At 46.6% G+C, this 21,162-nt stretch overlaps 1 protein-coding gene across 3 annotated transcripts in view; it reads left to right on the top strand.

Annotated features, from left to right (window-relative positions):
• The window catches only part of SHISA6 (shisa family member 6), a 263,181-nt gene that overhangs the window by 105,811 nt on the left and 136,208 nt on the right, over positions 1–21,162 (top strand). For 2 of the 3 annotated variants that reach the window (XM_057716873.1, XM_057716872.1), the window contains exon 3: positions 14,329–14,424. The exons of the other annotated variant lie outside the window; for it this stretch is intronic. In XM_057716873.1, coding sequence (XP_057572856.1) covers positions 14,329–14,424 — 96 coding nt within the window. The remainder of the gene's footprint in view (positions 1–14,328; positions 14,425–21,162) is intronic. 3 annotated transcript variants of the gene reach the window in all.

The following is a 21,162-nucleotide window of genomic DNA, read 5'->3' as shown; positions in this document are numbered from 1 at the left end:
CCTGTTCTTGTGGAATCGCTTTCAAAAGAGCTTGGTCTTGGTCTTCATATAAATGGAATCATATGGGCGTGTACTGTCACATGTCTGGATTTCCACTTAACATGATACTTGCGAGTATCATCTATGTTATCACATGTGCAGTTTTTATATTTCATTTGGTGACTATACCACAGTATGTTTATTCAGTCTCTGTGAGATGGGCATTCTGCTCATTTCCATTGTTTTAACTTTTAAATGAAGCAGCAGTAAACATTCTTGCATGTGTCTGATTGTGGACAGATACACTCATTTCTCTTGGGTAAATTCCGAGGTGTGGAACTGTCGAGGTGTAGAGCAGGCATATCTTGTGTTTAGTAGAACTACCAAAAACGTTTTCCAAGTGGCTCGTCATCTCGGGTTCCCCTCAGCAGTGTAGGAGAGTTCTCGGTGCTTCCCATCCTCAGCAACATTGGGGATTGCCAGTCTTTTTAATTTTAGCCATTCTGCTGGGTGTGTAGTGGTATCTCATTTTGATTATAAGCATCAATTTTTTTAAGCCATAAAAAACTTGTTTTTAAGCCTTAGGTCATCCATCAATGAGATATGTGAATTGGAGCAAGATACCTAAATACCCAGAGATTCAATTTCCTCAGCTGTCGGGCTAGCCAAAAAAAGTTCGTTCAGGTTTTTCTGTAACACCAAATGAACCTTTTTTGGCCAACCCAATACAAAGTAGGGGCTACTCTTGCCCACCTCCAGAGACTTTATGAAGATTAAATGACATAATGATTACAAAGCAGAAGGTGTGGCTCATAAAACCCTCAGTATTAAATAATAACTATTATGGCTATTCCTGTCATTATTGTTATTATTAATATTATTATTACTGCAATTGATATAATCCAGGTCAAGAAATCCTTTATTTGGTTAAGGTTGTCCTACATACAAAGACATTATTGGTTGAAATTGTCAAATATATATATATATATGTTTAATGATTTAATGTTCTCTAAGGCAGTTGGCATTGATTTAAGAAGACTGATGAGAGAAGAAATTCATTTAATTCATCCACAACTACCCAGTGGGTACAACCTATGTGCCCAGCACTGTTCTAGATGTCGGGCTTCCCTTCTTGTGGAAGGGACGCTCTGGGCTTAAGAAGAGGAAGAGACAGTAAACAGTAACCAAAGAGGTGAACAAGATAGTTCTACATAATGATCCACTGGATGAAAGTAAAATGATGTGATAGAGAATGTCGGGGAGTAGATGGGGAGATTAGAGATGGTCTCTTCCAGGAGATAACATTTGCAATCAGAGCTGAATGATTAAGAAGAGTCTAGACTTGCACAGATCTGTGGCTTGGATTTTCCAAGGTTGAGGGAACGGCAAGTGCAAGGCTGTAAGACAGGCATGAATTGGGCATATTGGCAGAACAGAAGGTCCACCATGGCTGTTGTGGGCTTGGGTGGGGAGGAAGCCGGCAGGATCATGGCATGCAGGGTCTTGTAGATTGTTTCACTTTTTTATTAAGTGTATTTTGGAGTCTTGAAAGATTTTAAGAAGAGGCATAGCGGGATCTGATGTCTATTTTTAGGAGATTACTTTTAAGTAAGCTCTGTAGAGAATAGATAGCTATGGGTAGAGCGTTAGGTCAGAAGGCTGGTCCTACTGTCTCAGGAGGTCAGATGAGAGGTGGTGGTGGCCTTGAGTAGGAGGTGGCAGGGGAGATGGAGGACAGTGGATGGTTACCAGATGCATTTTGCAGATGGTCCTCAGAGGGCTCGCTGATGGTGGGAGGATGAGATAAAGAGTGGAATCAAGGCTCTAGGACTGGGTAAGTGATGGCAAGGAAGAGTAGGTAGAAACGGCTTGGAGGGGCTGTAGAAGTAAAGTTTTCTTCTGATCATTGTTATGGGCTGAATTGTATCCTTAGAAAAAGAGCTGCTGAAGTCTGAATCCTTGTAAACATGGCCTTATTTGGAAATAGGATTTTTGCAGATGTAATCGAGTGAAGATGAGGTCACAGTGAAGGAAAGGTGGACCTTAATCCATTATGACAATGGCTGGTGCTGCATGCATAACTGAGTGGGGAGATGGACGTATAAGCTGGACAGAAAGGAACCGAGAACAAAGTGTGAGAGAAGAAAGTGACTGTCAGCAACTTTCGACCAACTGTCTCTTGTGGGGCAGCAGAGAAATGGCGCAGCGGCTGGGATGGGAGGCCTGGGGTCAAGGGAGAGTGTTATGTTTACAGTTGTGAGCTTCTGGAGGAGTTTAAGTGTACCTGAGCCTGTTGAGGAAGGGAAGTGGATGACTGGGAAGGAGGGGGTACTTTCAGGAGCTAAATCCTTGAGAAGGTGAGAGGGGATGGGTACCAACAAGGGTGTTTCACTTACTTTACTAGCAGGGAAGACACAGAGCGAGGGTGGATGTCAATTTCCTGTAAATGAGAAAGTTCCTTTCTTACTGCTTCAATTTCTTCATGGAGTATAAGGCCAGGTTATCAGCTGAAGGCAACAGAGAACAGGAGGTGCTGGAGGTTCCAGGAGCCAAGAGAAAGTAGAAGAGACATTGGAAAGTGAAAGAGCAAACATTCCAGGGAGGAGAGCAGTATCACCGGCTGGTGGGAGACGGATGGCTTGCTTTTGATGTGAGACAGTTTCCTCTCACCAGGTCTTCCTGAGTCTCTCTTTTCCAAAGCACATTGGTGACCATTGCAGAGAGTACTCTAAACCGCCAGGGGATAATGGTATTACCAGCAGGAGCCTTGAGATTCTCCCCAAAATAGTGGATAGCAGAGAGGTCTTCTTGGAGCTTTGAATAATTGTGAACCTAAGACTCTTCCTTTCCTTTCTTTCTTCCTGGAGTATTATGAGATAGTCAGTATACTAGAGGATGTTTGCCCTTCTAGTAGAATAATGGTTACAATGCTATAGTAACCATTTATTGCAGAAGTGTAAAATGCTCTGTGTTTGATATGCATTCTTGCATCTAATTTCTTATTCATCACATCCTCAGGCAGCGTTCCAATTTTTTGGATGAGAATAACTGAGGCTAAGAACGTGTAATTGTTTGTCCAGAGCCACAGGGCTGGTGTCAGAGCCAGGATGATTTGTTGGAAGCCTGTGCTCTTACCACCTGTCTATTACTGAGACATGTTTGGGTTATTTGAATATAAATCTTCTCTCATGAATAACTTCTCAGATATATGTTTCATAGCCCACACATTAAACTGCCTTCCCAATGGGAGACTGAGTCAGAAAAAAATGATAGTCCCCCAAATTCTCCCCTCTCCAGTGGCTTCTTCTGCTCTGTCTCAGTCACAAGGGTCTCTCGTCTGTGTTTGGGAAGAGGTGGGGTCCCTTGAGCGGCAGCTAGAAGCATGGCTTTCCCAGAAGCGTGATGGAATGAGTGGACCCCCAAGACTATGTTAGTGACAGAGGATTTACGTTCTGTCCTAAATCTCAGGTTAGTCACACTGGGACTTTGTATAATTATGGAACGTCTCTGAGACCGTTATTCATCTGCAAAATGCAGATAATATTAATGTTGTCCTCAGATATTTTCCTCTAGATAATAAAAGGCATTCACGGCCCGTGTCTCCGTGTAAGGGCACCTGGTAAAACTCTCTGAGATGCTAGAATTTTTCAGCATCGTTCCATGGACACCCACTAATTGGAACACACTCAGAGGAAGCTTAGTGCTTTTGCAGAGTATGAGGAGGTCAGGGGTCAGAGGGGAAAGCAGGCCCAGTCACCCCATGGCTAAGCCACCGCCTATAAATCTGCATCACGGTTACAGGGGAGGGTCTGAACCGCCCACAGACTTCCTGACTGACCCCTGCGTCTACCCTAATCTCCTAAAAGGCTTTGGGCGAGGAAGGAGTCTTCCCTCCCTGCATCCTTTGCCTCTTCTACCCAGGCCTTCTTCAGGTCTCCTCTTGGCCGGGGTCCTGCTCTCCGGGAGACAGGACTGAAATGGTGTCATAGGCAGAGACGGGAATTCGGTTAGACGCCGGGCATCTTTCCAAGAGGATTACAGCCAGCACACCTGAAGAGAAAATAAATGGCACACCTGGGTCCCCTGAAATAGAAATCAACCTCTGCACTGCTTCCTCCGGTACAGAGGATGCCGTGGGCTGCGTGGGCATCTCGGAGCGCTCTGATCTGGGAAGATGCGGATTTTTGTCACAGCCAGCAGCGACCTTGGACTGTTCGTTCTCCCTCCCGAGCTCCAGTTTCCTCATCTGTAAATCGAGAGGCTAGAAAAGGTGACCTTGAATGCTCCTTCAGTTGTAACATTCTCTGATTCTATCCCCATGGCTGGAGGAGGTGGAGGGCTTTGTCCTCCTAAAATCCCTGAAGATGGATGCCACACCAATAAGGCTGTCTGTCATCCCCTTGGTAAATAATTAGGATGCACTAGAGATGTGGTTTTTAAACTTTTATTTTTGAGTCATGTGATGCTTCCTTTAAAAAAAAAATCTTACCCCAAAGCATATGTAATATCTAAGAGACCACAGCAGAGCCCCCCTATTGCAGTGGATGAAGTTGACCTGGAGTTTGCCCTTGGCCACAGCTGGAGACTTCTGCAGGGTACATATTGATGTTTCTGCTTGTTTGTATGTTTTGGTTTCTAGCACAAAGTAACAGTTTTCTGAAATCCAAACTAACCAAACTGATGGTTCAGAGGACATTAATCTGAATTGAAAGGGTTTCTTTTATGAATGACTTTCTGGAGGATTTGTCCCCTAGTGCGATGGTTACCAAACGGTATTCTAGGTTCTGCCCCCCCCCCCACCCCGCTCGCCAGCCTCATTCTTCTGTATCTGATGAGATTCCCCCTACTTTCCTAGGGCACAGCAATAATAGGATGAAAAGCACCAAATTGAAAGTCACAGTCAGGGGGTCGGTTTCCAAAACGGTCTCCCCGTGTGACCTTGACGACGCCTCTCCTCCCCACTCTGGGTTTACTTTTCCTCCTTTGTCAAATGAGAGCATTGGGCGAGGTGGTTCCCACACCGTTCCGGCCGCCTGGAATTGCTTACCGGAGCCCTCGCAGCCGTGGACGCCTGGCCTTCACCAGGTGGGCTACACACCTGGCCCCCGTCCCCAGGTTTCCCGGCTACCGAGTCAGCAGAGGGAAGACGCCAGAGGGGACGTCTTTGGGGTTGTCCAGGGTGTTTGCCCCCAGCTCTGCTAACTGCACAGACTCCGGAGGCGACAGGCCCCATGCGCTGTGTGAGCAAGCACCAGAATTGTCGCATTCAATTAAAGCATTCCCCGTAGCTGTTCTCTGGAGATTTTTAAACTAGTAAATAGCCATTGTCAGTGCAATCTGCAGTTAGACCTGGCCTGCGCCCAGTTTACCTTGGTAGAGCGAGCTCAGAGCTACTTTATTCACTCAACCAAAGGTGACTGCATGGAGGAAGGCAGGCTCCTGGCTCCCAGCCCCAAGTCCCTCGGGGGGCCGTGGGTGTGGGCTCTTGGGCACTAGAAGGAGCCCTAGGGTTTCCTGGGGGAAGAGCTCTCAGGCCAAAGAGCACAGCCCAAGCTCTCTGCAGCGCCTGCTCTTGACTCCCTCTGGCCTGAGGTCAGCTTGGGGCACAGGCAAGAGTAAGAGGGCCCCAGGGAGTCCCCTGCATGGGAAAGAGGAAAGACCGTGGTCTCGATGTGAGTTGCAGCTCGCATTTATTGAGGCTTGTTGGTGCGGAGTATTGGACAAAATGATTTACACACAGGATTTCGCTTAATCCTTACCACCCTCCTGCCAGGTCTGTGTTAGATAAATGCCTTGTCATTTACACAAGGAGACGTGGCCCCTCTCACTTCCTGGCCCCTATACTTCTTTTTATAAAATGACATTTATTAGAGGTTTTTTTTTCCTATTAGGAAGTACAAAGAGAAAGACAAAGAATGGCCCGTGATCCCACTCCCTAATCCCAGATAAAGTCTGTCAACAGTACGAAAATAAAAATAACACATATACCTGTTTAGAGAATTCAAACAGTAAAGAAAGTAATAAAATTCAAAGGTAAACACATCCCTTCCTTCCAGAACCTCTCCCCAAAGGAAAGAAAGTTTTCGTATTTTGTATGCATGATTATTTGCAGAAGAAAATATTTTTGTATAAACCAGCCTACCTGCAATGGGTCTCTATATAATATAGCCTCTCTGTGTATATTATTTTAATTTTTACTTTATATAAAAGGAATAGTACTGAAACATTGCCCTACACTTTGCTTTTTTTTTTTCACTTTCTGTACCTTCGAGTTCTTCCCAAATAGGCACATACAGCCCCACCTCATTCTTTTTTAACAGCTGTGTAGTATTCCATCATTTGGATGGATTCCAGTTGACTTCCCCCCACCCCCCACTGACCACTGACAGAAACTACTGCAGTCAATGCCACACTGTCTAGCCCGGTTCATATATCATGGACAAACTTGAGAGCATATATGTGGGGGAAATTACCAGCAGTGAGATACTGTCAATGGCCTGTCCCTCAAAAAGGCACCACTAATTTATCCTCCCACCAGCAGCAATGAGAAAGCCCGTTCCCCTGGCACTGGGTCTCATCGAACGCTTCAGTTTTGCCAAATCAATTCATTTTTTGAAAAAGATGGCGCCTGTTTTGATTTGCATTTTCTTAATTATGAATGAAGGTTAATCACATTTTTATATCTCCATTGACTTTTAAACTTTTGTCTTTCTTTTTTTGGGGAGGGAGGGTAATTTCCTATTCATATTCCTTGTGCATTGTTTCTAGTATGTTGTTATCATTGTTGTTGTTGGTTATTATTATGGCTTTGATGGAGCTTTTGTAAACAGAGGGAAACCCCTTTCTCACACATTAAACCCCAGGGTTTTACATGTGTTTTGATGCTGGTCGGTGGCCTGGTTTTCCATAAAGAAGGTCAGCAGTAAAGTGGCTGCAGAGCAGGACCCCAGCCAGCACCATCAAGCTCCCCACCAGCTTCCCAGAGACCGGCTCCCTGTCTGTGCTGAGCACATGCAGTGCATGGCAAGCAGGTTCTAATGATGGAGCACTGTTCCCCCATCACGGATGCTACTGCTGGTTTTATTTCATCACGATAATATATTTTTATTGCCTTATTTGCATACCAGATTTTCCAGGGCAACTCCAGTATCACTCAAATTTATTTCTGTCAATAAGGACAATTTGTTAAATGTTGTGTATGATCTGATTTACCAGTCTTTTCTTAATGAATGTTTGGATTTGTGTACTGTAAAGATTACAAATAGGTACATCCGTGAATTTAGAAATTCTGTAGTTTTACTCCTTGCTTGACAAATTTCATCGCTGGGCAGCTTTTTCTTCTCCCAATGAGGTTGAGGATATTTTAGTTGCTGAGTTCTTAAAAACTGGAAACTCTTTGTTTCCTTTATTGTTGGAGAATAATTTGGCAGGGAATAAAACACTTTGGTAACAGTTCCATCTATGTGTCTATTGATCGTCTATTTAACCTATGTATTCATCCATCATCTATCCATCTATGCATCTATCTATAGCTATCTTAGAAACAAAATAATTGAGTCTGACATGTCCCCAAAAGTATGTTTTCCTGAAATCAGTATTTATTATGTACATGAATCTCTTTGTACTGTATAACACTGCATATGCACATATTTAAACAGTATAGTGGTGTGTTGGATGTTTTAAAACTCCCTCTGATGTCATCTTGTTTGCTTTCAGTTTGTTTCATGGGGTCCTTAACATTATAACTAAGAATCGTCCGTGTTGATACTTAGAGCTCTGATTCATTTTATGTGCACTGTTGTATGGGATTACGTAGGTACTGAGATGTATCGCTTTCCTCCTGGTGGGGAACACAGGGTTTTTCCCAGTTTGTCCTTATTGGAAACAATGTTGCCCATGAACATGTCTTTGTGTATCTCCTTATGTGCATGCATGAGGATTTATCTCTGGGCACAGATCTGAAGGTGAAATTGCCAGTTCCATAGTGCATCTTTCGTCAACTTTATTGGCTGTCGCCAAAGCTCCTTCCAAAGCAGTTGTACCAGTTTGCACTCCCACATGAAGCGTGCAGGGATTCTTGTTTCTGCTTATCCATGTCCAGAGTCCCGGGCATTTTCATTTTTGCCAGTCTGCTGGGTGTGAAAGGATATCTCATTGTGGCTTTAATTTGAATTTCCCCGATTACTTGTGAGATGGAACACCACTTTATGTGTGTTGGCCCTTCGGGTTTTCTCTTCTGTGACTTGCCTGTTCATCTCCTTTGCCTGTTTTTCCCATGGGGTTGTTTTACTTTCTTATTAATTTGGAGTTGTTTGTGTGTTCTTGATATTAATATAAATGTATGTTTCTATCCGTTGACTTATCGTTTCATGATTGCTTTTGATGTGTCAGAGTTTAATTCTTTCTGGTTTATTAATGAGCACAGACTTTATTTTCATTACTTAATACAGAAGTCTCAAATTATTAAAGTTTGACAAAAAGAAGTGTCCTTTTGCTTTTAGAAGGTGCTTTCACCAGAAACAGATACAAGTAAACAAACCAAACTCAAAAAAAAAAAAAGAGAAAAAAACACTTCTTGGATTCTTTTTTTTTATTGAGGCTGAATAGATAGATATATTCGTATTTGACATTTGTACGCATTGCAAAATGATTATCATAGTAAGTCTAGTTACCATCTGTCACTGTACAAACTTAATGCAATAATATTGACTACATGCCCCATGCTGAACTTTACACCCTCATGACTTATTTATAACTGGAAGTTTATATTTCTCCATCCCCTTCATCCATTTTGTCTCTCCCCGCACCCCCTCCCCTCAACTGAAATAAAAGTCTCAAACGTCTTTAAAAAATTGCTTCATTTTCTGTAGGTTTGGTGTTTTGTGAACGTGACTTGTGTTTTCCCCTTTTTTTCTAAATTGTATTTCACCACTGTATGTATCTAGATGCTGGTCCTTCTAAGATATAGCCTAAGATGCTTGACTAAAGACTAAAGTCTTCCACCTGCTCAAAAAAAACAAATCTATTAACTTTAAGTTATTGCTTCTGAATTATACCCTCTGTCTCTCTCCTGGGCATCTTATTTTAAGTAGATAGAGTTGTCCTTTCTGTCTCTTCTCTCCTCCCACCCTTGTCATCTCCTCCTTCTTCCCTGCTGAGTACCCAGTGCCTCCCTCTCATTGGCATTTTCTTCACCAGTTTCTTCGCTATCCACACTCTTGTCCATATTTGCAACTCAGGCAAACCGTCCTGATCAGTTTGTTCCCCACCCCCCTCCAGGACTATTGATTGAATTTCACCGATGCAGAGTTCTCTTAAATCTTATTGCGATACCATTCAGATATTGCCTCATGCCCTCCCCTCCGCCCCGCACCGTTTCTTGCAGCACATCTCTTTTACAGAGAAACTTTCTGTTTACTCAAGGTCGCTTTCTCATCAGAGCCACCAGCATCAGACAACTCCAGCACCCCAGCCCCAGACCTCTCTTCAGCTTTCATCTGCCTCCCACATGGGGACCATTGTCCCTCCGTGCTGTTCCTATGACTCCTGACTTCTGAAGGGTGCTGACGGTGAGAGGGTAGGGGCAGATCTGGAGGGAGCCAGGTCATCCAGGTGCTGCTTTGCAAGTTCGGTCCAGCAGGTAGGGGCAAGCACGCTCTCTCTGCAGGCTAAGACCACCCTTGTTCCGGATCAGGGGCTGTGTGTTTGTGGTGTTGCCACGTGGGTGTGTATTCATGATACTTAAGTGTGCTCACAGAACTGCTTACCTCTGCCTGGAGCTCTGCTGCATATGGGGTCATTTCTCTGGCACTGCAGTTTGGGCAAAATATCTACTCCTTTGGCCTCCTGCCTTGATGGCCTGCAAAAGGGTATAGACTTGGGGGTCATAGCTGCAGAGGAGAGAAGGGGGTGGCTCCTTGTGTTATGGCTAAAGAATTCTGTGGTACCCATTCATACCATTCACATTTTGAACTCTGTGCATCCCCAAGGCAAAGACGGGGCATTGGCTCCCCTCGCATCTGACCGTCCGCTTGCGTAGGGCTTCAATTTGCCAACCGTTCTCTTCACTCTGCCCTTGAAGGAAGTGGTCATTCCTTTGGAGGGTAAGGAGAATGTAAATCATTCTAGACCTTGACCTCTTCACATTGGCCTGGATCTGGCTGAAGACTGACCTGCCCATAGTTCTCTGAAACACAGTAGTTTGTAAAGTCTGGTCCCTGGACTTGCCATCACCAGCATCACCTGGGAACTTGTTAGAAACAGAAATTATCAGGCCTCACCCCCAACCCACTGAATCAGGAATTCCGGGGCTGTGGCCGGGCAATCTGTGTGCCGTCCAGGTGAATCGGATGAACTCAAATTTAAGGACCACGGCTCAAACGAAAGCTGAAACTGCCACGGTGCCTTCTCCAGCTATCCTGAGAGATGCTGTTGAAAGGCTCCCTGGAGACTTGGGTACCCAATGGCAGGTGTCTAGACTTTTTAAAAAAATTTTATTTATTTGTTTGTTTGTTTTTGGCTGCGTTGGATCTTTGTTGCTGTGTGCGGGCTTTCTCGTTATGGCGAGCAGGGGCTACTCTTCCTTGTGGTGCTCGGGCTTCTCACTGCGGTGGCTTCTCTTGTTGCGGAGCACAGGCTCTAGGCACACGGGTTTCATCAGTTGTGGCACTCGGGCTCAATAGTTGTGGTTTACAGGCTCTAGAGCACAGGCTCAGTAATTGTGGTGCACCGGCTTCGTTGTTCCATGGCATGTGGAATCTTCCTGGACCAGGGCTCAAACCCCAGTCCCCTGCATTGGCAGGTGGAATCTTAACCACGGTGCCACCAGCGAAGTCCTAGACTTGGTTCTCATGTTTACTTTTCATTTCATTGAACTCAGTGTTTTCTAGACTGGTTTGACCATGGAACTCCTTATTCCTGTCATGTGCTCCTGGTCCTGCCTCACTGCCCCTCAAAATCTCAGTACATGAAGCTCCACATGTCCAGTGTCTGTGAACTTGGGAATCATCCTGGCTTAGTGTTTCCCCAGGGTCCTGGCTAAAGCCTTAGAAAAGAGTCACAACTGCACTTTTTCAGACCAAGGGGTGAGCTGACTAGGGTGAGGGTTGTAGAAAGAGTGTGGATTTAGAGGCGGGTAGACCTGGTTGGGATCCAGGGTCTACCACTGACTAGCACCATAAACTTGGGAAAGTGACCTTTTTTTCACAGGGCTCTTGTGAGGAGTAAACAAAGCCAGGTGTGCAGGACGGAATGGGCATGGGGTTTGGAGTCAGAAGACCGGGATGCTAGTGATGGCTCAGTCACCTTCCAACTTTACACCCTTGGCCTCAATTTTTCCATCAATAAGATGGGGAAATAAAAATAATAGACAACTTATCATGCGGTAGTGATTAAAATTTTAAGGAAATAGTGTATATGAAGGATCTTTGTAAACTGCATAATGGTGCAGAATGTTCGCTGCTATGTCAAAGAGATTCAGCCGTGTTTTCAGAGGCTCTGTCCCTCTGTCTCGCACACAGTAGGTGATCGGGCGTTGTAGTTGGCTTTCAATCAAGCACAGCCCCAAAGCAGTAGGGCAGCGCTTAGCCCTGAGGGACCTTGCTCCAGCTGACAGATAAGAATGAATTGAAGTAGCAGAGGCACTGTTTTATGTGCCATCTTTCTCAGTATTGATTTGTTTATCAAAAATGTTATTTATAAGGAGCACAAAAATAAACCAGCCCAAACTCTGCAGGATGTAACAGAGGTTCTGAATTAATGAGGTCCAAATTTATGAGGGTTTGGAATTGCTACTTCCTTTTCTTACTCGTCTTTTGTCGGGAGGGGCAGTGGGGGGAAGTGAGCGTGTTACAGGACAAGGGTCCCCCTCTCCCTGGGGCTTGCAGTGCACCCCGCCACACACCCCTTCTCCTTCTCTCCTTCGTCCCCCAGTGAAGTTGCATTTTTCCAGACTAGAGTTGGGTTTTTGGAGCTGTGACGTGGCTTGGGATATGGGCAGAAGCCTCTTAGTTCAGCTCCAATAATTCTTTTCTATAAAATTCTGAGTTGTGACTACAGTATTTGACAGCAAGAGAGTTCCTCGTGGAAAGCTGTGTGCCCTGAGGAGGGACGTATTTATTCCAGAGTGGAGGGCTTGAGGGAAACAGTGGTACGATGCTCATATTTCTGATGCACTCGGATCTCGGTTCTCAGAGTGTGGTCCCTGGACTGAGCACATCAGCATCACCAGGTGACTTGATAGAAAAATGCAACATCTTGAGCCCCATCCCAGATCTGCAGACTCAGAAATTCTGGGGGCGGGGCCCAGCAGGCTTGAACCTGCCCTCCTGGTTTTTCTGATATGCACTCAGGGTTGAGAACCTCTGATCTGGAAAAAGAAGGAAGGAACGGGGCCAGCCAGACTCCACTCTTCAGAGGAAGGATGCTGCAGTCCGGAACCTAAATAGTGGGTGGTGCTGGGTACCCACAAGGGTCCCAGCAAATGTTAACTGCACCCACTGGAACAAACTGAAGTTTGGTTGTTTATCCATTTACTCTAAGGCCATGGTTCTTCTTCCCTGTGGCACGTTAGAACCACCTAGAGACCTCCTTAAAAATACCCTGACCAAGTGAATCAGAATCCCTGGAGTAGCGTCGGGACATCTGTGTTTTTTAAGCAGTCATATGTATTTTATTTTACTTTTAAATTTTCATTGGAGGATAAATTGATTTACAATGTTGTGTTAGTTTCAGATGTACAGCAAAGTGAATCTGTTATACAAATGCATATATCCACTCATTTTCAGATTCTTTTCCCATATAGGGAAAAGTATTCAGTAGAGTTCCCTGTGCTATACAGTAGGTCCTTATTAGTTATCTATTTTATATATAGTAGTATGTATAAGTCAATCCCAATCTTCCAATTTATCCCTCCCCCCTTTACCCCCCGGTAACAAGTTTATTTTCTACATCTGGGACATCTGTATTTTTAGAGGCTTCCAGATGATTCTGACATGCGCCCCTTTCTGAGATCTAATGCAGAGGGTGCCACGCTAAGAAAAAAATGTGATTTAGGTTGTCTTTACATTTATCATACATTTTTCCACTAGAAATGTATTTTATCTACTTATGTTGTATTATGAAAATTACATATTCATTGCAGAAAAAAAAACTTGGAAAATACAGAAAAGTTGAAAGGAGAGAATAAATAAGACTCATGTCCCAACTGTCTAAATGTGATACTATCAGGTGTGTTTCTTTGAATCTGTTTTTTTTAATACACTGGTTTTGCATCTTTTACAGCATTGGAATCATACTTAGCATAGTATTTTCTTCCACTGTTTTACTTACATTACTTCTTAGATAGTCTGCACATTGTTATACGTACAGCTTTTAATATGCTCTTGTGGCAAGATGACAAAAAGATGGCTTTTCTCCATTTTCAAATGTACATACTTCAAGATGGCATTTAGAGAGGCCTTTCATTTTTTTATAATGCCTGTGTGTCAAGGCCTGTATTGTGAAATCCTACTTCGAACATCAGAAGCAGAATATTAACTCTTTCTCTTTGAATGTCTTCTCCCAGGGTCCTAATCTGTCCTCGGACTTTTCCTCACCCCATCCCCACAGGCAGATGGATGGATGAGGCTGATGAGGGGTGAAATCTTACTGCAGAAAGTCGAGCGAGGAAAGCACATCGATATATCCCAATGCTTTAGAGCCAACACCCTACTTGTCAGCCTCAGCGGATGTTGGATTTCTCCTAAGCCACAAGGCTATAGTTCATAGGATGAGGTGTGAGTCATAAACATACACACACACAAAGCATTCCAGTCAGCCCACACTTCTACACTTTGGAAAGAAAGAAACCAAAGGAATAAGACGAGAAAACGAAAGAAGGAAGCTGGGACAAAGGAAAGGATGGTAGGACAAACAGCCTGAAGTTCTGATGTGCTCAGTCAGAAATGCCAAAGTCAAGCCCTTTTCCCCACCTCTGCTTTCAACATAAGCTTCCCAAACTTTCTTCTTTGTTGCACAGTAGTATGTGCGTGTGTGTGTATGTGTACGTGTATATATACACATATGTATGTGTATGTATTTGAAATGGTAATATATATAAATATGTAATACACATATTGTATATTACATAGTTCATATATATACTTTATATATTTATAATATATATTATATATAAATTTATAAAATAATATATTATATATATATTTTTTTTCCTCGATTGCTTCTACCTCTGACCTAGCTGCTGATTTGAAATCAAGTTCACCGTCATTGCTGGGTGAGCTGGAGCAGCAACGTTTGTCTTCTTGTTGGTGTCATGGATACGCCAGGTAATTCTGCCCCGTCTTCTTGCAGGACATTATGGGAAGGATGCTTACCGGAGTGGAGGACCTGATCTCCATAACTTCATCTCATCTGGATTTGTCACGTTAGGAAGAGGACACACGAAGGGTACAGTGGAAACCATTTTTTACTAAAATACAGAGGTTGCCTAGGGAACCCCAATCTGAAATGCAGAGATGGTGTGGAGGCCAGAGGCTGGTGCAAGACAGGATAAGTGGGGTGGTTTCCATGGCAGCTTATCCTAGTGACATGCGTGGCTTCTGACATGAGTGACCAGGAGGTCACAGGTGTGACTTTAGAAGGCAATAATAGACTGCCAAGAGGCATGTGTCCTGCCCCGCCCATGGCGTGGAGCAGGACACAGATGCCCGTGGCTCCCTGTGGGAGGGGACCACAGGCGGCATGGTGGGAAACACTGCCGACAGATGTGCAGCATCTGCAAAGTGTTTGTCCTTCTCTTGGCTATTATTCCTTTTCTGTTTGAAAGCCACATTTTATAAACTGCTGTCAACGTTCTATACTGTGGGTCTCGAAGCCAGCATGCATGTCGAGAGTTTCAGTGTCCTAAGTGTGTCAATGTAAACTCTCTGTGGTGGGGACACAGAGGTAGAGGTTACACAGACCTTCAAGCCACAGCTGAAAGCGAACACGGCATTTCTGCTGAGCTGCTTTATGACCTAGCCGACAGCTTGCAGAGCATCTGTGCAGGGGGTGTGGCATCCTCGCTTCTTTTGTTTAAACAGAGTTCTACTCGTGTTGTGAGCATTCTGCCATATCAAGAGTAACTGGATCCCTGACTCCTTTGATTACCTTCCTAACACCTGTGTACTGTTATAGACAACTGTGAACTCTGTTGTAGGGATGGTATATCCCTGTCTTCCCCTGAAATATGTGTCCGTTTTAAGGGTGAGTGAACAAGGAACTCTGCAATTCTTTCTCACATCCCATGCACCCAATTTTTAAGTTCCCTATGTGATGTTTGTTCATCCTATAGAGAAAAAAAAAAATCTGTATCTGTGTATGTATTTTCTGTTGTGTCTCTTTGTGTCTAAATAAAGTTCATTGAGGATACAGGCGGCATTTGTGGCTACTAAGAGTTGCAGAATCAAACTCGGGAAGGGGAAATGGGCCTCACAGTTAACCGGTAAAAGACACAATCCTTGACGTACTCATATCAACTCAAGCCTGGAATATACGACCCCCCATGTCACCTGCTTTGTGATAATTACCTATCACTGTGAAACCAATTACTCTAAAATGTAGCATTTTCAACCGATAATAAACATTTCTTATGTCACATAGTTTGTGTGGGTCAGGAATTCGGGAGCAGCTGAGTTGGGGTCTCTCATGAGGTTACAGCCAAGGTATCCGCAGAGGCTGCATCAGCTGAATCGGGCTTGACTGGGGCTGGAGGACTTGCTTCCAAGATGGTGCACTCACGTGGTGCTGGCTGTTGGCAGGAGGCCTCAGTTCCTCTCTGTGCCGTTCTCTCCAAGGTTACTTGAATGTCCTCACAGCATGGTGGCTGGGCTTCCCCAGAATGAGTGATCCAAGAAAGAAAAAGACAGAGGCCACCATGTCTTCTGTGATCAAGCCCCTAGGTTACACATCATCATTTTCACAATATTTTATTGGCTACACAAGTCAGCCCTATTCAGGATGGGAGGGGACTGCACAAGGGTGTGACTGCCGGGTGCCTAGGATCATTGAGGGGCCACAGGGGGGCCACTTTGGAGGCTGGTTACCACACCCCCATGACCCACGGAGCAGAGCTACAAATCCGGGTCTTTCCAACAGAACACGGCCTTCTCAACTGCAGTGCTTTCTACCCTTACTTATTACTAAGGCTTCCCAACGGCTGTGGCTTCCCGCTCTTACCCTTGCCCCTTGTAGCTGGTCCCACCAGAAATACCCAACAGTTCAATCAATAGAACTCTTTATAAATAGATAATAAATGCTACGGCTTTGGGTTCACACCTTCATTCCACAAGTGTTTCGTGAGGTCTGCCATGCACTAAGCAATGTTTAGAAGTAAACAAAGTAGAACTCTTCCACTGAGGGAAGTAGACACAATAAATCCTTGAAGCTGAGAGCAGGGAGAAAACCTAAAGCAGGTAAAAGGGCAGGGAGCTACTCTCATCAAGGAAGACTTCTCGGAGGAGGGGGTAGTTGAACAGAGACCTGCCTCCCAGGCAGGGGCATCAGGAAGGCCCTGAAGTAGAAGGTTTCTTGCAGGTCAAGAAATAGGAAGGAGGCCCGTGAGTGAAGCAGGCTAGAAGGAGATGAGATCATCATGTATTTATGGGCCATGGCTGTAAGGCTGCTTTCAGATTGACTAGACCTCCATCAGAGCACATACAGGTGATTCTCTATCCTTACCTGTTCTTCCGGTCACTGTCACCTAGGCATCCAGGAGGCTTCCCTGTCCGTGCATGTGAGGGCTTTGCCGTGGCCTCTGCTTATTTTTTCCCCATCTCAGCTTCTTCTGTGGCCTCCTCCAGCCCTCTCGTGCGTGCGTGGCCTGTGCTCCTGGTCCATCACCCTCACCACATCCTCTTTGCCATTGCCTTCCACTCAAGAAGACCTCTGAGATCTCCTCTTTCCAGGAATGTACCCTGCATGTAGTTTCCTATTTGGATAATAACTAAAGTTTCAGGAGCAAGGAGATTGGGATGGGAGTGGGGCTCTGGAAATAGAGATTCCCTTCCAATGTCAGGACTCTTTATCCCTGCACAGCCTAGATCTCTGCAAAAGGGCCAAGCTGCATCCTCCCTCCCTTCAGAACAAACCAAGTTCAACCCTGAAGAGTAACTATACTCTTGTAAATGCCCCATGGGAAGGAAACCACTCAGAGACATCTAACCTGGGGCCATTCCCCTTTGTGTGTGCGTGAGTCTCTTCCTTTTCTTTCTTTATTTACCTTTGCTTCAACTCCAGTTACTGTCTTTCTGATCCCTCCCCCTTATTCCCACATGTGCCTTAGGCCTTCTGGTGGCACCTGGCCATAGCATGGCCCCACTATGACTCTCAGAACTCGTGGGGTAGCTCATACCTGGTGTAGAAGGTTCTATCACTGCCCTGCCAACCTCATCATTGAACTGAACATTGATTCCTATCAGTCTCTGATTATCAGAGAACCAAGCATGCATGGTCTTTGTTCTAAATGCTCCTGGGAACCTTCCCTGGAAGCTGGGATGCCCCCAGTCCTGTGCTCCGTTTTATGGGCATCACAGAGAGACAGGCACTCCAGCCGTGTAGCCCAGGCCATGCCAGGCCTGGGTCCGTCCAGGTGGCGGTGGCAGCGGCAAATGCACCTGCGCTGACCCGCACTGTTCCTCGGGCCCTTTCCACCCGTGTGTGTCTGTGTGTCTGTGTATTTGTGTGTGTGTCTGCGTGTGTGTGTGTGTGTCCGTGTGTATGTGTAAGATACAGACAGAGAAACCCCTGAAGCCTCTGCTGAAGGGTAGGAGCCCCAACGTCCCTCCCGTTTGGGGGAGGCAGGCCCCGCTGCCCACGGGGCCATGCACCCCTCCATGTCAGCACACCTGGCTGGCGCGGGGACAGCTGTGAGGCTGGAGCAGATGGGGCCAGGGTGTGGGCAGTAAGGGGTGAGGTCAGAGAGGGGCCGGACCACCCAGGACCTGGGGGCCACTTGAAGATCCGGTTGCCGCTCTGGGCGGAATGAAAAACAAAATGCTTTTGGCATGAGGCGTTAGGAAGAGGGGCGTCTGTTGGGAGGGTCAGGGTTCTGGCAGAGGCTGGGGGGTGACGTGAATTCAGTCTGGCTTCATATTAAGTTTTTAGCTGCTTCTCAATCACCCACGTGGAAATGTCAAGTTCAGGGGAGGCATCCTGGCTGGGGAAGTAAACGTGGGAGTTTCCAGTACATGAAGCCGGACACCGGGTGACATCAGAGGCTCCAGAAGAAGAGATGAGGTTGGGGAGGTGAGGGGGACCTGCAGAGACCAGCCAGGAGTGGGCAGTCAGGAAGCAAGAGGACCAGGGCCGGGTGATGTCTTGGAAACCAAGTGGGAAAAAAATCCGCGTTTCCGGGACAGAGCCATCAACTGTTACAAGCCGTAGAGAGGTCACGGGGGATGAAGCCTGCGAAGTGACCACGGTGTGACTCATAACATGGAGGTCACTGTGAGCTTGGCAGGGGCAGTTTGGGGGGGATCTCATCCGTCCGATGGCTGCAGGAGGGAATGGCTGGCGTCTGGGATGTGCTTCTACACGATCTGGGCAAACAGGAGGGTTCATTGTGCTTGCCTCTCTGTTTGGGGAGATGTCTGGAATGTTCCGGAGTAAAAAGTTTAAACAGATTGTAACAATAAGGGATGAAGAGGAATAAGAGACTGCAGTACAGACAACTCCAGAGGCTTAAAGTGAAGGAGAGGGGAGAATGAGGGCAGTAGCTGGAAGAGAGTGTGGTGCAAAGAGAGGTTTGGTGTTTTTTTTTAAGGTGGGAGAAATCACAGTATATTTGATATTTGTATGCTGATAGGAAGGGTCCAGTAAAGAAGGGAAAACTGATTATGCAGGAGTGGGGGGTGGGGTATTTCAGAAGTGACACCCTTGATAGACAAGAGCACATGGAATCTGTCACCTGGGGGGAGGGGCTGGCCTTGTCTAGGAGTGAAATCCACCCAGAGTCGCAGACGGAAGGCAGGGTATATGGCCACAGGTGGATGCAGGTGGGCATATGTGATCCCTGCTCAGTGATTTTGGAAGCAAGCTCATGCACTGTAAGCATTAGGGTGACCAACCATCCTAGTTTGGCGAGGAGTGTTCCAGTTTTAGCCCTGAAAGGCCTGTGTCCTAAGAAACTTCTCAGTCCTGCGCAGATGAGGACAGTTGGTCACCCTAGTGAGGACATATGAGCAGGCCCAGCCTGTCTGGTTTCAGAGCATCTTCCACACCCATCTCTAGAGCCCAGAGAAGTGGAACGAGGATGCCACTGCCTGGAGCTGGAACCCACACAGCCTCAGAGGCCTTGGGACTCCCCTGAGATGGAGACAGGCTGGAGCTCCAGAAGCTGCTGCCCTGTGGGGAGCATCCCAGACCCCACAGAAAGACCCTGGACAGGTCGCTTCATACTGTCTAGGTGATGCTTCCTGCGTCTAGGCTAGAAGTGGCCATTCCTGCTACCCGGCACTCTCCATGGGGTCTGAGGCAGGAAATAAGGAGAGGGGGGTTGTAAATGCTATGAAAGGGGTGGGGGTGTTGGAGCAGGTGCTGAGACCAAAGCTGAAAAAGTGACCATTCTGATGCCAGTTTAGGGGTCTCAGCAAGGAGGGGAGTGGCAGAGGTGGCACCCTGGCTGCTCAACCCCCAAATCCAAGGAGGAGGGGGACCAGCGGTGGTCCAGAGGGAGGGGCTGGGGGATCCTAGAGGCTGGGCCGATGGTACCTGTTCCCTCAGAAGAGAACAAAGCCAGAGATGGGTTCTACCACTCAGAAATGCACGGGAGTCAGCCAGTGATGAGTCCGGGTGCAAGGTCTACCAGGAAGAAGATGTCAGAGCAGGGAAAGCCAGGACCAGAGCCTTTGGGTCAGTGTGATGGGTGGGAGACAGAGTACAGGACGTGTGAGCTTTTGGCAACGACAAGGTCCAAGGGATAACCGTGGGAGTGGGTGGCTGAGTGAAGCCGGGAGGTCAACCAAAACTGAGTCAGAGACCTGCTTCCACTCTTCTGGTTCCATGTGGGCATGCGGTCCCCCCAGCACTGTCCTTGCCCGAGCCCCACGGCTGGCCTGGACCCCAGGTGCCCATGGGCCCATGCTTACCCCTCCCACCAGCCCATTTGTCTGGGCGCTGCCCTGGCTGCGTGTGATACAGGGTTTGAAATTAGATCTGCTCTTCTAGAAAGACAGAAGAGGTGCATAGGACTCTATGCAACTGCAGGCCGTCACCTCCATACCAGGATCTGAGCAAGAGGTTTCAGACCACCCTGTGGAGTGTGGCAAGGAGACCCCTGGAGACCCTGTGCCATTTGGCTCCAGAAATCCAGCTCATATACTTTCACCCTCTGGGGAGCCAGGGGAGTGAGTGGGCTTGACTACACCAAGGTGTTCGGAGGCTGGACTCCAGATCAAGCACAGTGCTCAGGAGGTGTCTGGTCTCCATGGCAATGGTAAGAGGAAATGGAAATATAGCAAGAGAGAGGGAAGGCTGGGCCTGGCTTGCCTGAGATTGGCCTCTGAGAGGCCAGCACCACCTGGGAGCGTTCTTGCCTCTGCCTCTCCGTAGGCCGGGGGCGCCGGGAAGGAGTGGAAGCTGGTCAGAGGACCTCTGGGGTGCTCGGCTGAGGGCACCAAAGCTCTAAGCTGCCTGCTGATGGTTCTGACCTACTCTCCCGGTTTCCCCTGCCTGCTGACTCCTGATTAATGGCTGGATACCAAGAACCAGGCCCTGACTCCGTGCGCTCAGCTTTACTCAGTGGTCCTTTGCATGCTCCAGGCCAGCACGTGTTTTCCTAAACGTTACACTTAGGAAAATGCGTGGCATCAGTGTGATTCCATATCTTGTTAGAATTGAGTCAGCCTCGCCTGGTGGCTAATTGGTTAAAATTGATTGTATCAGAAGCAAGGATGGACCTGCGTGAATGTTGAACTCAGTGCTCACCCAGTGAATCCCTTTCTCAATGTAACTGCTGTTCAAACAAGATAGAAGGAAATAAGGCAACGCAAAACCCAGTGCAATACCTCTGAGAGTCTCTCGATTGAGTACTCCCACTTGCAAGCTTAGCCATTTTGCCTAAAGGCAGCTTTTCTACAAAACCCTCTTTCCCATGTTGGTCTTGCTAACAAGCACACCCGTGACCTTCCAGGAAAGAGTTAAGCGTGC

This window comes from Hippopotamus amphibius, chromosome 17 (genome assembly GCF_030028045.1).
Source record: "Hippopotamus amphibius kiboko isolate mHipAmp2 chromosome 17, mHipAmp2.hap2, whole genome shotgun sequence".
NCBI classification, from domain to species: domain Eukaryota; kingdom Metazoa; phylum Chordata; class Mammalia; order Artiodactyla; family Hippopotamidae; genus Hippopotamus; species Hippopotamus amphibius.
The sequence above is the reverse complement of the archived record's forward strand: the minus strand, read 5'-3'. Positions and strand labels throughout refer to the sequence as shown.